General features: G+C 57.2%; 1 protein-coding gene across 5 annotated transcripts in view; it reads right to left on the minus strand.

Annotated features, from left to right (window-relative positions):
- Window positions 1–10,107, minus strand: part of PDLIM7 (PDZ and LIM domain 7) — a 16,063-nt gene extending 5,956 nt beyond the window's left edge. The window contains exons 1-11 of one of the 5 annotated variants that reach the window (XM_025040630.1): window positions 9,979–10,107; window positions 9,158–9,423; window positions 8,926–9,026; window positions 5,178–5,329; window positions 5,067–5,097; window positions 4,131–4,147; window positions 3,727–3,863; window positions 3,530–3,566; window positions 2,506–2,567; window positions 2,121–2,358; window positions 973–1,153 (exon numbers count right to left, since the gene is read on the minus strand). In XM_025040630.1, the coding sequence (XP_024896398.1) occupies window positions 973–1,153; window positions 2,121–2,358; window positions 2,506–2,567; window positions 3,530–3,566; window positions 3,727–3,863; window positions 4,131–4,147; window positions 5,067–5,097; window positions 5,178–5,329; window positions 8,926–9,021 (951 nt within the window). In that variant the 5' untranslated portion in view covers window positions 9,022–9,026; window positions 9,158–9,423; window positions 9,979–10,107. Of the gene's footprint in view, window positions 1–972; window positions 1,154–2,120; window positions 2,359–2,505; window positions 2,568–2,969; window positions 3,333–3,529; window positions 3,567–3,726; window positions 3,864–4,130; window positions 4,148–4,507; window positions 4,627–5,066; window positions 5,098–5,177; window positions 5,330–8,925; window positions 9,027–9,157; window positions 9,424–9,978 lie in introns of those variants that run through there. The other 4 variants (XM_015598114.2, XM_015598115.2, XM_006923210.3 and 1 more) reach the window with 4 other exon arrangements.
- Between the last annotated feature and the right edge of the window lie 3,629 nt (window positions 10,108–13,736).

Consider the following 13,736-nt stretch of genomic DNA (forward strand, 5'->3'; position numbering starts at 1 on the left):
AAGTGCCTCCATAAAAAAAAAAAAAAAAAAAAATAATCCCATTTGTCCCTTCTGCTTCCTTCCTTTCTGCAACAAGAATACAAGGCCTGGGGCTTAAGCAGTTATCTGGCGACCATGACAAGATCAACTTGGGAACAAAGGCCTGTGTGCTAAGGATTTTGGAGCAAAAAGGCAGGAAAAGCCTAGAGGTACCCTTGAGCTGTTGTTACAGACCTGGAATCTTTGTGATTGAAGTATAACCCCTTCTGCTTAAATCTCTGTAGTGGGGTTTTCTGATATTGCAACTGAATGCAATGTCACTGACACAGCAGCCATCTCTTGTTTTGGCCTGACCAGCACTTACTTTCCTTCTTTGGGGAACATCGTGCTAGTTTTAATTCAGGAAACCACTCTACCCTCACTCTAGGCCGTGGTTCAGGTGGGGCTGCCCTACTCAGTCTCTGGGGGAGTGTCACTCAAGCCTGGCCAATCAGAGTCACAGGGCTTGGGTCAGAGCTAGCACGTGACACTAGTTAGGCCAATAAGCAGCAGCAAAGGGACTCTTGATGCATCAACTGGCCCAGAAGAGAAGTTTTCGTTCACTCTGGTGCTTAGCTGGGGAGACATAACCTGGAGTGGCGGTGGCTTGCCTTTGACACCTTCTAAGGAAAAGCAAGCTGAAAATGAAGCCAATACAGATGAAAACAGAGGTGAGGGGTAGAAAGAGTCCTGATGACTTGGGGACCCACAGTCAGCTGCGCCTAAAGTTAGGGCACACTGTGCTTGCCAGTTATTTGAGCTAACACATTCTTGCTGGCTAAGAGAATCCTGGCTAATGCAAACTGAGGCCAAGAGAACAGTCCATTTATTAGGCTGCAAAGGACCCCACGGCCTCACGCAGGGAGAGCCCTGGGCCCGGGAGTTTTTCAACCGCACTCCTTGGTGCTGCTAGGGTCAGCTTCACCTCCCCACCCACACAACAGCCCCACTCACGCCTGTGATCTTCTTCTTGCACTTGGCACAGCTGGGTGCGTAGCGCACGTCATAGCAGGGGGGGCAGAAGATAGCACCCTTCTCCTCAAAGAAGCCCCCCTCTTCCAGGACCGTCCCACACTGGCTGCACACAAACTCCTCGGGGTGGTATGCGTGGCCCAGCGCCACCAGGTAGCGGCCCCTGAGGCAGAGGTAAGGGCAGTGAGAAGGACTGTATACAAATGAGGTGGGGGCTCCTGGCTGAGCCCAAATGAACACCTCTTCTGAAGCCCGGAAGGGGAAGTTCATCCTCCCCATTTCCCAAAGAGGGGAGAAAATAGGCTTGGGAGGTGACTTGCTCAAGGTCACACAACAAAGATAATGAAGCTGCATTGCTTTGTGACAGGATATGAGGAAATGGGGCAGTGTTGGGACAAGGAGGAGAGTTATACGGTGTGGGGCTGCTGACCTGGGCCTAATGAAATAAACCCAAGTAACTGAAGCCCGGAGGGCAGGATGTCCAGTGGGCCCATGAGCCCTGAAGGCCAGGGAGCACCTAAGCCAAACCTGGTGCCCACCTTGTCTTGCTTGCCTGTTCCATCTGGCCTGGGGAAGGGCCCACAGATAATGGGGGTGCTCGGCAGCACCTCAGAGCTGAAAGGAGTTGAGAGCGGGGATGGGGCTGGGAACTAGGAAGGCTTCAGAATCTGGTACACTGACTCTGGGGGCTGTGTGACCCTGCTGGGTCCCAGGGAGCAGTGAAGAGAAGGAAAGGCCTCTGGCTTGTCTCCTCTGAGAGCAGAGGCTTAGCAGAGTGAGACTGAGCAAGCAGCGGGGGAGAGAAAGACAGAGGGGCTGAGAGGGGCAGGCCCTTCCTTGCCCAAGAGCAGCAAGTCTAGAGGTGCTGCTCTGATGCGTCATTGGTACTTCCTCCATTTCACTGGGGGAAAACACTGATAAAGGCTAAAGGCGGAAGGAGTGTAAGATTCAGAATCTGAGGATCCAGCCAGGTCCCTACCCCCACTCCAACTGGGAACTGAATCCTTATCCTCCTGTAGTGGCAGCTGAGATGAGTGGGGAGACAGATGGGGGAGCAGAGGTTGGAAAGACACGAGGATCAGGCATCAGGACAGGAACAGCCAGGGTAGTAAAGAAACAGGACCACCCACCGGATGACCTTGTGGCACTGGTGGCACACGGGAGTCTTGCCATTGCTGCCACCGCACCCTCCTGGGCCCCCTCCAGCGGCCGCCTGCACGATGGAGGTGCGGTTCTGCAGAGGCGTGGGTGTGGCGGGCTGGCTGTGCCGGGTCATCACTGTGCTCGTCTTGTCTGGGGCATAGCGCTCGGCAAATGCAGGGTCCACGGCCCAGGGTGGGCGGCTGGTGGGGCTGGGGGTGGTAGGGCCTGCCAGGGCCAAGGAAAGTGGCTCCAGGGGGGTACCCAGGGACCCAAAAGGACAGGGGGTAGAGCCCAAGGCAGCTTGGAGGAACCCGCCACCCCCATGCCCCTGAGGCTACCCACCCCTCCCCAGGCCCAAGCCCACTATCTCACCAGGCCAGGGTTCCTGGGGTGTAGCTGAGGCTGGGACTGGGGCTTCTGTCCTGGGCACCTGGCTGTAAGATCTGCCATTCAAGGCCCTGCACAGCTGGGGCACCTAACCTGGCCCCACCTCTCAACCTTGGTCCTGCTGGGCCCCGTGGGAGATGCCTAGGTGCATGAGAGCTGCTGGGCTGGACTCCAGGTCCCACTGGGGATGGGTAAGGCAGCTTCTCCTAACCAGGTTCCAGTGGTCTGTTGTACAAGGCTGGAAGGTGGCACAGGGCTCTTGCTTCTGGGACAGCTCTTGGGGCTCCCTCATCCTGACATCCAGCTCTGATGGCAGGGTCCTCTTTGCCAGGTACCCCCTCCCACTGAGACCCCTGCTGACAGGGCCCACACTGGGTCTGAACCATCTAACATGCCCACACCAAAAATACAAACCCAGCCCACAAAGACAGAAAACAGAGACAGAGAAAGCAAGGCTGAGAGTGTTTATTTCCATGCCTGAGCCAGCACAGACCTGGCAGACAGCAGTATCAGAGGGCAAAGAGGGAAGGCAGTGGCAGACGAAGCCAGGCTTTGTGCCAGGCGGGCAGCCAGAGCCAGGCCCGCAGGAGGCTCAGTCCAGGGGCAGGAAAGGGATGAGTCAGGGTGGCAGAAGCTAGAGGCACCAGGGGGCGCTCTGGGCAGCAGGGACAGAGAGAGAGGGAGGCAGAGAGGGCAGCCGCCGGCGAGCGCCGCGCTACGACTGCACGTTGAGCACGTGGGCAGAGCGCTGGTGGTGCCAGTCCCGGAGGCGGGTGTAGCGTGGGCTCTGTAGCTCCAGGACATACTTTTCCCTGAGGAGTAGAGAGAGAAGGAGGAGGAAGTGAAAGGAAGGAGAGATGGAAGGGAGGAAGGGAGGGAGGAAGGAAGGAAGGAAGGAAGGAAAGGAGAATGGAGGGCCCTGGCTGGGGAACCCCAGGAGCACACACAGGATGGTAGCTGGAATGAGAGAGGCAGGAGATAAAAAAGGGGCTGGTGTCCATCCTCTTACCTTGACTTCTTCAGGTGCTCCTCATCCGGGTCTTGCACTGAGAGGGCAGAGGCAGGCATTGACCAAGAGAAGACATAAGGCTACCCCAGCCCTGAGCCCTGGCAGAGGGTTATAAGGTGCCGAATGGGCTCCGGCTAAGCCCAGGCCTGGGCTGGGGGCCAGGAGGAGAGTCTGCCCTGCCCTGGTCTGCCACTTACTGAACTCGGTGCCTGTGAGGTGGGCGAGAATGCGGAAAGAACGGGACTGGCCTGTCCCAGGCCGTGGCCGCCAGTCTTCCGTGTCCTCCATCAGCCGCTGCTTGCTGGCATCTGGGACCAGCGGTCGGAGCGGCTGTCTGTGGGGAGGGTGTGGCTCAGAACCTCATGCTGGGGGTGGGCAGCAGGGCGGCCCCTCCCTGGAATTGGTCCATGTGGGCTATGGTGATGGGAGAGGAGGGAACGCAAGGCCAGGACCCAGCTGGGTGGATGGGGATGGGTAGACGGGTAGATAGGTGAGAGGGGAGGAGGGCAACCAGGGCGAGAGGAAGCCAAGGTGGGGAGGGGCCACTGCCCAGAGTGCCAACAGGAAGGAAGAGAGGGACAGGCAGAGGGGGCTCACTGACTTGTCAGGGGTCTGCACCTGTGAAGAAAATAGACAGATGGGACAGATAAAGGAACAAAGGGACAGACACAGGGGAAGAAGATGGCAAGAGGTCAGAGTGGCTGAGGGCAAGGCTGCACGGAGTGTCTGGGGCTCAATGGGCCCAACACCACACCCCAACCCTGGGCCGCGGGAGGAGGACTGCTGCCTGGCTCCAGCCCCCAAGAGGGCAGTGCCTGGGCAGGAGCCACACCCTAGAAGGGGCCCTGCGCCTGCAGCCCCTGACCCTGCCGCCAGGGGCCGCTGCCGCACGGTGCTGGCAGGACTCTGGTGCAGAGCAGACAGAGCAGCAGCGGGCGGACAAACAGATGGCGTGGGCGGTGGGAAGGCAGGACGTACCCATTCTGCTGTAGGGTGCTGTCAGAGGGCGGGGGTGCCCCGAAGGGCCGGGCTGTCTTGTTGAGGGAAGCGCTGGGTGCAAAGGTGTACCGCGGGGGGTCCGTGGCAGGGGCCAGGGCCTGGGTGGAGACAGAGCCGGGCAGCGGGTGGGAGGGAGGGGAGCTGGGCTCGAGTTGGAATGGGAAGGAGAGGGGCACCCCGCTGGCGCCTCTGAGAGGACAGCTGCGCTCCAGCCCCGCCTCTGCACATCTGGATGAGGCTTGGGGGAGGGGGCGACTCGGGTTTCAAGGGGCCCACTTGGGAGTGATGAACGCAGCCCACAGTGCAGCCCACAGTGCAGCTCACAGCGCAGGAGGCAGCATGGACAAACGTGCAGACGTGCATGGTGCCTGGACCGTGCGGCAGCCTCCGACTCAACTCCCAGTTCCCCACACTCTCCCTGGTGCCAGCTTTGGCCCCCTACTCCCAGCCAGGGATGTGGGGTACTGAGGTTGTACCCAACAGGGCAGTCCAATCCCACCCCGCCCACTGTGGGGGGAGAAGGGGGGCTGTTGCCTACCTTCTGCGGTTTGCTCTGAGCCAGCTGGGCCCTAGAAAAGAAGGGGAAAGAATGACAGCAGGCCAAGTCTGAGGATTCCTCCACTATCAATGGGGACCAGAGCCCACATACCTGCTGAGACCCAGGCTGAGGCGTTCTCCGCAGGCTCGGATCTTGTTCTGGGCTTCGATGTGTGTGAGGCCCCCTGCATTCTCACCATCAATGCTCAGCACCCAGTCGCCCACTGCTAGGCCAGCCTGTGCAGCTTTGCCTCCAGGAGTGAGCTGTGGGGAGATGGAGGGTCACTGGGGCGCAAGGATACAGACCAAGCTGAGGTCAGAAGTCAACATGCCTAAGTTGCCCCACCTCCAGGACCCAGAGGCTTCTTTATTCAGCAATATTCTGGGCAGCTGCTAGGTACTAAAGCCATCTGGGAGGGGTGGGGCTTACCTGAGTTTCACAAGCATCCTGCTTATTTAGTCACCTCCATGACCCTTCCCATAATCCAGAAACTGCTATGTCGTCAACAAGCAGCCACCCTCAGGCTAAACCCCAAGCTTCTCAGCTCCAACAACAGCTGGCCTCTTGCTCAGGGTGTTCCACCCACCAGACATACCCTTTTGACTTATGTGTAGTTAAGTTCCTCCCCCACAGCCCTGGGCGCTCACTGTCCTGGGGCCATCTGCCGTGATCTGCCAGGAGCCTGAGAGTCAGGAATAGGCCCCATCATCTCCAGCTTCCCAGTGAACAGTGCCTGCTTAAAGGGGGCCCACAGTGTCAGCTGGGGGCTACTTGGCTGTAAATGACTGCCACCCCAAGGCTTCATCTGCCACATCACCCTCTCCCCAACCTTTTAGGCTCTGGTTGGGGATCTCCGGTTACTGTGGCAAATGAGGGGCAATAGTAGGTTGAAAGGAATGGTCACCACTAGCGTGAGTGGAGACCCTAAGGGATGATTTCTGGGACGTGGTGGGCCTTGGGACAGGAGTGGGACATGCTGCCCAGAGGGTGAGAGAATCCATTTATGAAGGCCTGAAGGCTGGGGAAGGAACTGGGACTGGGCCTTGCGGTTAGGAGGGGCCATTAGCAGTCTGAAGGCCTGGGGCGGGGTTATCTCCCAGGTCCTTGATAGCCATTTCCCTGACAAACCCTACTGGGCCCTTCCAGCACTCCGGTTCAATGCCTGGCCCTCTGACAAAGGGCCTGACAGTTGAGCAGGTTTCTGTGGGGAAGTGATGGAAGGAAGATTCGAACTTAACAGCTGGGTTTAGGGGGTGCAGTCTGCTCACAGCTCCAGGAGGCTCCTCAGGTGGGCCTGTGTGCAGACTGAGTTGAAGCAGTGAGGGGGAGGCGGAGGAACCAGAGGCAGATGACAGCACTGGGGCAAGGAGAGAGAGATGGGATTGACAGCTCTATTTCATGCTTGGGAGGTTGGAAGGGTAAGACACTGGGCACTGGGTGGCTTGTTCTTCACCTGCTAAATAGCAAGAATATGGCTCACATTTATCAAGCACCTAGTATTGCCACATACTGACACAGAATCCTCCAACAATCCTATGGACTAGTCTGGGGTTATATCCATTTTACACATTCTGGGAAATCTGCCCAGCTAGCAAGAGGTAGGGCCTGACCCTAAGGCTCTACTATACCAGGCCACCTCTGCTGAAGGTTTGGGCCCAACTTGGAGGTCAGTCTACCTGGAAAGACCCCTTGACCCTCTGGCTGGATTTGGGGCCTGGATCCCTTATCTCATTTTTAGTTCAATCTAACTCCTTATAATGGGCATGAGGAAGTGACACCCTTGAGAAGAAGTGACTTACTCAAGGTTATGGTGAGTCAGTAGAAGGGAAACCTGGTTTAGCCACTCCCTATCCAGAGGGGTGGCTTCTAGGGGAGGAGGGGGCGCTGAGCCTGAGGTGGGTCTTGGGGTGGGCAGGAGCAGCTGGCTTCCAGAGAGGGGGTGGGGAGTTGGGACTACTCTCTTCCCAGGAGTGGGAGTGAGGATGACAGGAAGCACAGGAGGGATAGAGGAGTGGTCAGAGGGGTGGAGAGAAAAGCAGGAGATGGGAGGGCAGGAAGAGGGGGTGGCTGGAGAGAGAAGCAAGGAGGCCTGAGGGACCGAGGGGGAAAAAGCCAGGGGGGTGGACATTACATGGGGTGGGTGGGGGGGTGAGTCAGCTTGAGGGCTCCACTGAGCAGCCCAACCCCCCAGTCCCAGACGTTACCTCATCTCCCAGGCCTGGGCCCACAGCCAGACCTAGCCCCTCCTTCCTCCCTCCATGCTAGGGTCAGGGGAGAGGGAGAGGGCCCACCCAGCTCATAAAAGACCACCCCATCCACCCACCCACTAGGGCCCAGGTCCAACTCCAGGGCTGTGTTCAGATGGTGGCCCCACCCATATGCTGGGGCTGCTGACCAGAGGACCAAGAGTGCCCCCAAGAGGCCACATCCGAAAATCCATCCCCCAGGCTACTACGATGTTGCCCATCCCCTCCAAAGAAAAAAACGGAGGCTCAGAGGCCAGCCAAGACCTATGGCTCCCCAGTCACACTGGCCAGCACTTTCCCAGGGAGGGGGAGATAGGGTAGGTGTTCAGGGCTGGCAAGGCTTGAAGACTATATAGGGGTGGGTGGGTGTGGTGGGGGCACCACTGCCCTTAGCTATTCTGATGGCAGGGCAGTTTCCAGGGGAAACTCTTGGAAAAGTCCCTGGGAAAAACGGTGACCGCCTCCCTGCCCTGGCTACCAAGCCCAACTCCCACAGACAGACTCCGCCTTGGGGCCCCTCAGGCTGGGCAGTGCCTGGATAACCTTCTGGCCCCTCGTGGCTGTGCTTGAAGCCCTGGGCTTCCTGCCAACAGCTGCCTGCGCACTAGGCACCTGGGTGGGCCTCTCTGGACAGGCAGATGTGCAGACAGGAAGTTCCCACCTTCTCCTAGCCCCCAGACCAGTCAGAAACACTAGCCCAAAGGCCGGTCTCACTGTCTCTGGGCAGGCAGTTTGTTCTCTGTATCCCACAGCTACCCTACAGCTGGAGCCATGGCCTGGTGGTCACCAGGTGAGGAACCCACTGATGGGGTTCAGGGGTTCAGCCCTAGGCCAGCCTTTTTTGGCTCTGCAGACTCCAGCCACCAGTTGGCAATCTCAGTGTGGGGCTGCATTTTTGGGCTTATAAGGCAATCCCCCTGCCACAGAGAGGAGCCAGCCCCCAGCTCCGCCCCCACGATGGCAGGCTCTCAGAACTGAAGTCAGAGCCTTAGACCTCATTCCACACCCCCTTGGGGTCAAAGGCCACTGCACTCTGAATGTGACCAGTGGATGGGGATGGAGGTCCTCACATAGGCTGGGGAAACCCCCACCCAAGTTCTACTCCCCAAAACTGCAACCATCCCAGTGCCTGAATTCTAATCCTAGCTTGACCATGGAATCTGGGAATGAGCCCTTCCCACCTCTCAGCCCTGAGGTCCCTCATCTGGAAAAAAGGATAATGGCTATATCCCAGGTGGCGATGACGTTGAAGTGAGATCCTACAGTCAAAGTGCCCTGTTTGGGGCTGGGCCCCAAGTACTGCTCCCACACACAGCTTAGACACTTCCTAGAGACCTTGGTGCCCCTCCTGCAGAAAGTTCAGCCCCAGGACCTCAGAGGTGGTTCCAGGAGCTTTGTGGAATGGCACCAGTTACAAAGCAGCGCTAGAGAAGTGTTGGAACTCCTCTCCCAGTATCCTAATTGAGAGTCCTTGAGGCAGGTGTCCCTCACACCTCTGGATCTGGGTACCTCCTGGCCTATTGGCCTTGGCTCACTCCTGCTCAGACTCACCACCCCCCAGGCCGGAGCACCCACAGACTCCTGGAGGAGCCCCTCCCCCAACCTAGGCTTACCCGGGAGATGGAGAGGGGCACATTGAAGTCCTTGCCTCCCTGTAGCCGAAAGCCCCAAGGTGCTGGCCCCTCTAGCACCACCTTGAAGGAATCCATGGTGCCTGCTCATGAAAGGAGAGAAGGGTGAATGGCTGGTATGGTGGGTGCACAGCTTGGTACACTGGGCTGGGACTGGTGCCAGGCAGGCAAGGGGCAGATGCTGAGCACTCCCAGGTCACAGGTAGGCAGGTACCTTGTCAGGTTTGGCTGGGCTGTTGGTTGGCAGATCTCACTTTGGAAAAGACAGGGGCAACCCCCCTCTTCCAGAGACTGGGAAGGTGAGGGGAGCCCGTATCCAGGCTTGAAGTTCTTTTCATCCAGGAGAAGGCAGACTTAATGTGACACGGCCACCCCACAAGCCAGTCTTCAGGCTCCAGCAGCGGGGTGGGTCAGGGGCCGTCGCTTGTCTCCCCCGCCCCCAGATCCCAGCAGGCAGGCCGCGGCTGGAGCCTGCTCGGACTATATAAGGCGTGTAAGCTGACACTGTGCAGCGAGCCAGTGGAGGAAGCACCCAGGGGCTCGGGACTCGAGGGGGAGGGGAGAGAGGCTGCTGGAGCGTGTTCTAGCCATTCGGGTACGGATCGAGGCTGCCGGAAGCCAGGGCAGGACCCCTGGACGTTGGTGGGGACTGGACAGGGGTGCGGCCCCTACAGAGATCGGTGGGGGTTGGGTCCCCAAGGAGTGGCCAGGAAGGGGATTCGAATCTGGGTAGTGCCTCCCTCACAGGACTGCTACCAACTAGACGTGACTCAGTTTCCCTCTGGTCCACCCCCGCCGGGGCCCCCTGTATTGGTTAAATCCCGGGGGCAGGAAGCAGCTCAGGCGCCAATCGGCCTCGCGGCAGCCGGCTTCACCGCAAGGAGGCGGAGGCGGAGGCGGGGTCAGGGGCAGGGGCCCCGGCCCGCGAGAGGAAGCTCAGCGCTGGCCAAGACCCCTAATGCCCTCTTTGGTCCCCAGCAGCTCCCTGCCCCCCAGCTGGCCCAACCGAGACCCCCCACACACGGTCGCTAGTACCTGCTCGGCCCCGCCGGGGCGCTGCTCGCGGCGGACTCCAAAGAACCGCGTTGAGATCGGCCGCCGTACTCTCACTCCGCCTCCGCGGCAGCCATCCGCTTTGAGCCTGCGGAAAGGGGCGGTGCCCAAGGCCACGGCCCGTCAAGGCCACGCCCACTAGCGGCCTCTCCACCGGTGGGAGCCCCACCCAATCCTTCCGGCCCGCCCAATCACGAAGTTCCATCGCGCTTTGAGCTGGAAAGCACGGCCCTCCCGGGGGTCCCCTCTGTGAAGCAGAGCCTGGGCGGTGTCTGGATGGGACCTGGGCGGGGTATGGGCGGAGTGTGGCTTAGCAACGCCGTTCGCACAGCTCTTTGCTTTTCCCTCCCTCCAAGAGAAAAGAAAACAGCCTTCGGAAACAATTGTCTCTGAACCTAAATTTCCTCCTCGGAGAAATGGAACAATAGTACCCGCTTCACTGGGCCTCTGTGAAGACAGGCATTGTTTGGCGTAAGGCTCAGCCATCAGCGGCTCCAGAATTTCTAAATCGGAGGGAGTTGGTGGGGGCCACACATCGAGGCGGGGTAGAGGGGGCAGGGGAACTCGAAGCTAGGTTTGCAGAACACTGACTCATGGAAGGCAGAAAATAAGGGCAGGAGAGGACGGAAGTGGAGGGGGCCCTTGGCTGGGCCTCGAGCCTGAACTTCCCACCCACTCGTTCCCACCCACTGACCTCGGCAGTCAGCAGCCGCTGCCCTGCGACCACAGCTCAGCGTCGACCCCACAGTTGAGATGTGCTCTGTCCTCGTACTCCGTTCCAGTTGGAGTGTCAGAGTCCCCACTTTGCTCCCCACTCCTGCTCAGCCCGGACGTCTAGCGCACGCAGAGGGGGAAATTGAGCAGGGACGGGAGTATGCGGCTGAGTGAACGGGTTAGCTGCTAAGACATGGCCGCTTCTCTTCGCCCCCTTCTGCCATCAACACATTCCCCCCTCTTCTGCATCATTCCCCTCACTACACGAACTGCTGTAAGAGTCTCCTGTTTAAAGAAATCCTCTCGACCCCACCTCCCTCTCCAGTTATGGCTCTTTTTTTCTACTCCCCTTGAGAATGAAATTCCTCAAAGGAGTTGTCTGTCGCCCTGTCTCGATTTGCTTTCCTCCCGGTTCTCTCTTGAACCCACTCCAGTCAGGCACTTGCCCCCCGCCCCCCACCCCACGCCTCCGGTCTTCTTGATTAATTCCCTCTTATCAGGTCTCAGTGACCTCTGAGTTATCACATCAATGGTGCTTTCTCAGCTTTCCTCTGACTCTACCTAGGAACAGCACTGGTCCAGTCACACTCCCTCATTCCCGGCCTCATGCCTCCTCTTGCACCACCGTTGCTCCTTAAACTCCTCCTTGGGAGACTCCTCATCTGCCTTCTAACTTGGCCCTTTTTCAGCTGTACACTCACTTTGAGACCCCACCTTGTTCTGTGGCTGGCTGGCTTGCTCTCTTTTCTTCCTTCCTTCCTTCCTTCCTTCCTTCCTTCCTTCCTTCCTTCCTTCCTTCCTTCCTTCCTTTCTTTTTTTTTTCTTTCTCTTTCTCTCTTTCTTTATCCTGTGGCTTTCAATAACACCTATCTATATCCATGGACTTCCAAGTTATATGTCCAGCTCTGATCCCCAACACAAGAACTCAAGACTTGAATATACAACCACTTGTCCAACCCCTACTTGGATGTCATATCTCAAATAATCATGCCCCAATTTAAACCTGTGGTTTTCCCACCTCCTTAACTCCTTCCTCACCTTAGTAAATGGCACCACCATTTATCTGCCTAGTCCAGTAAAAACTATGAAGTTTTCTTTTTTTTCTCTTCTCTGTCATAGTCCAGATTCTGAAAATTCCACCTGTGGAATATATTCCACATCTGGCCACTACTGCCACCATTGTTGCTGCCACTCGTCTTGTGCCAGGACACCTTAACAGTCAAGAATCTTTTCCACACGGCAGCCAAAGTGACATTTTTTAAAGCAGAAATCATTATACCACATCACCCTCAGCTTTTAGCATTCTGGTAGGCTCATGCTGCACCTAAAATAAAACTAAAGTCCTTAAGATGCATATGACACTAATAAACTGGTTCTACCTTTCACCACTCTCTTCTCTCGCTCCACTCCAGCCACTCTGGCCTCCTCACTGTTCCTCCAACACGGTGAGCATATTCTTGCCTCAGGGTCTTTGCACTTGAGGCTCCTGCTTGAAACAGTGTTCCCCAGATATGTAAACAACAGGCTCTCTCACTTTGTTCAGGTCTCTGCTCAGATGTTGCCTCTGAGGGGCCTTCACTGATCATGCTTTTTAAAACAGCAGCCCCCTGACACCTCACTGGCATCCTTTATCCTGCTTTATTTTTCCCATGACACTTATTACCATCAACATCATATTAAGATTTTGTTTCTTTATTATCCTTTGTTCCCATTAGAATGTTAGTCCCATGAGATCAGGGGCTTGTATGTCTCGTCCACCATTTTCCCAGTGGGAATGAAGGAAAGACTGAGAGAGTGAACGGCAAATGAGCAAAGGAAGAAGGGGTAGGCTGGGGTCCTGGCAGTCCTCCAGCCTAGAGGACCCCAGGGTCTGGTTTCTTGGGTCTGCGCAAGGCTCAGGCCTAGATGGAGCCCTGAGAGCTCCCTGCATAGGCAGCCCCTGCATAAGAACAGGCCCCAAGCTAGGACACAGTGCCTCCTGGTGGCCAGGACGACTGTAGCTCCAGGGCAAATCCCCTAAAGCATCTGTTCCCACCCAGCTTTTTTGGCACCAGGGACCTGAGCTCCTATGAGACTCTAATGCCTGATGGTCTGATGGGGAGCTGAGGCGGTGATGCTAGCTCTGGGAAGCGGTCGTAATACAGATGAAGCTTCGCTCACTTGCCAGCCGCTCACTTTCGGTTGTGTGGCCTGGTTCCTAACAGGCCACGGACCAGTACTGGTCTGCGGCTCCGGGGATGAGAACACTTGCCCTAAAGTCCTGGAAATTTCCAAACTCTTCCAGGCTATTTGGAACCTCACAGCAACTGCCATGAACAAAAAGGCTTAGATTTATAATAAATGAAAGCACACCCTATTGGGTACCTAGAGTTCTGGATCCCAGTTCTGGCTACGTCCTTGACTCTTTGAGTAACCTCCAATGTGAACTGGGACTTGCTGAGCTGGTGGAGGGGTCCCTGCTGCAGCAACCCTGACTGGAAGCCTCCTGGTTTCACCTTGTTCTATGGCGGGCAGCCTGATCGCACATGGGAAGACATTACCATCAAGAGCATCCATAAGTGGGGCCAAAATCTGCCTCCTTGTGGTTCTAACCTCCTTCCAGGCCTCGCCCTCCGTGGCCACAGACACCCTGGGACAGCACTGTGCAGAGCTGCCTCCCCTTAACCCCCCTTCACACATGATATTTGGAGATGAATCTTAGACCCCCAAAGCCTAACACTGTCATACTCTTAAATCCAGAGCCCGTGGGAGAGGTCTGAGTTGAAGATGTGCCTTTGGTCTGTGAGACGTGGAGACAGGATTGGCTCACTTAGGGCCATGGGTCTCAACCCTGGACACACACTGCAATCACTGGGGAATTGAAGAAATGGCCCTGCTGGATTGAAGCCCCAGCCCCTGGGTGTGGGCCTAGGCATGGGCAGTTTTTAAAGGCTCCCAGTTGATTCCGTGTGCAGCCAGGGTTGAACCATACTGTGTCTGAGGCCAAGAGTCCCAAGTGGAACTCGGGCAGAAGAGGCGAGAAACCA

Source organism: Pteropus alecto, unplaced genomic scaffold, assembly GCF_000325575.1.
Source record: "Pteropus alecto unplaced genomic scaffold, ASM32557v1 scaffold78, whole genome shotgun sequence".
In the NCBI taxonomy this organism is placed as follows: domain Eukaryota; kingdom Metazoa; phylum Chordata; class Mammalia; order Chiroptera; family Pteropodidae; genus Pteropus; species Pteropus alecto.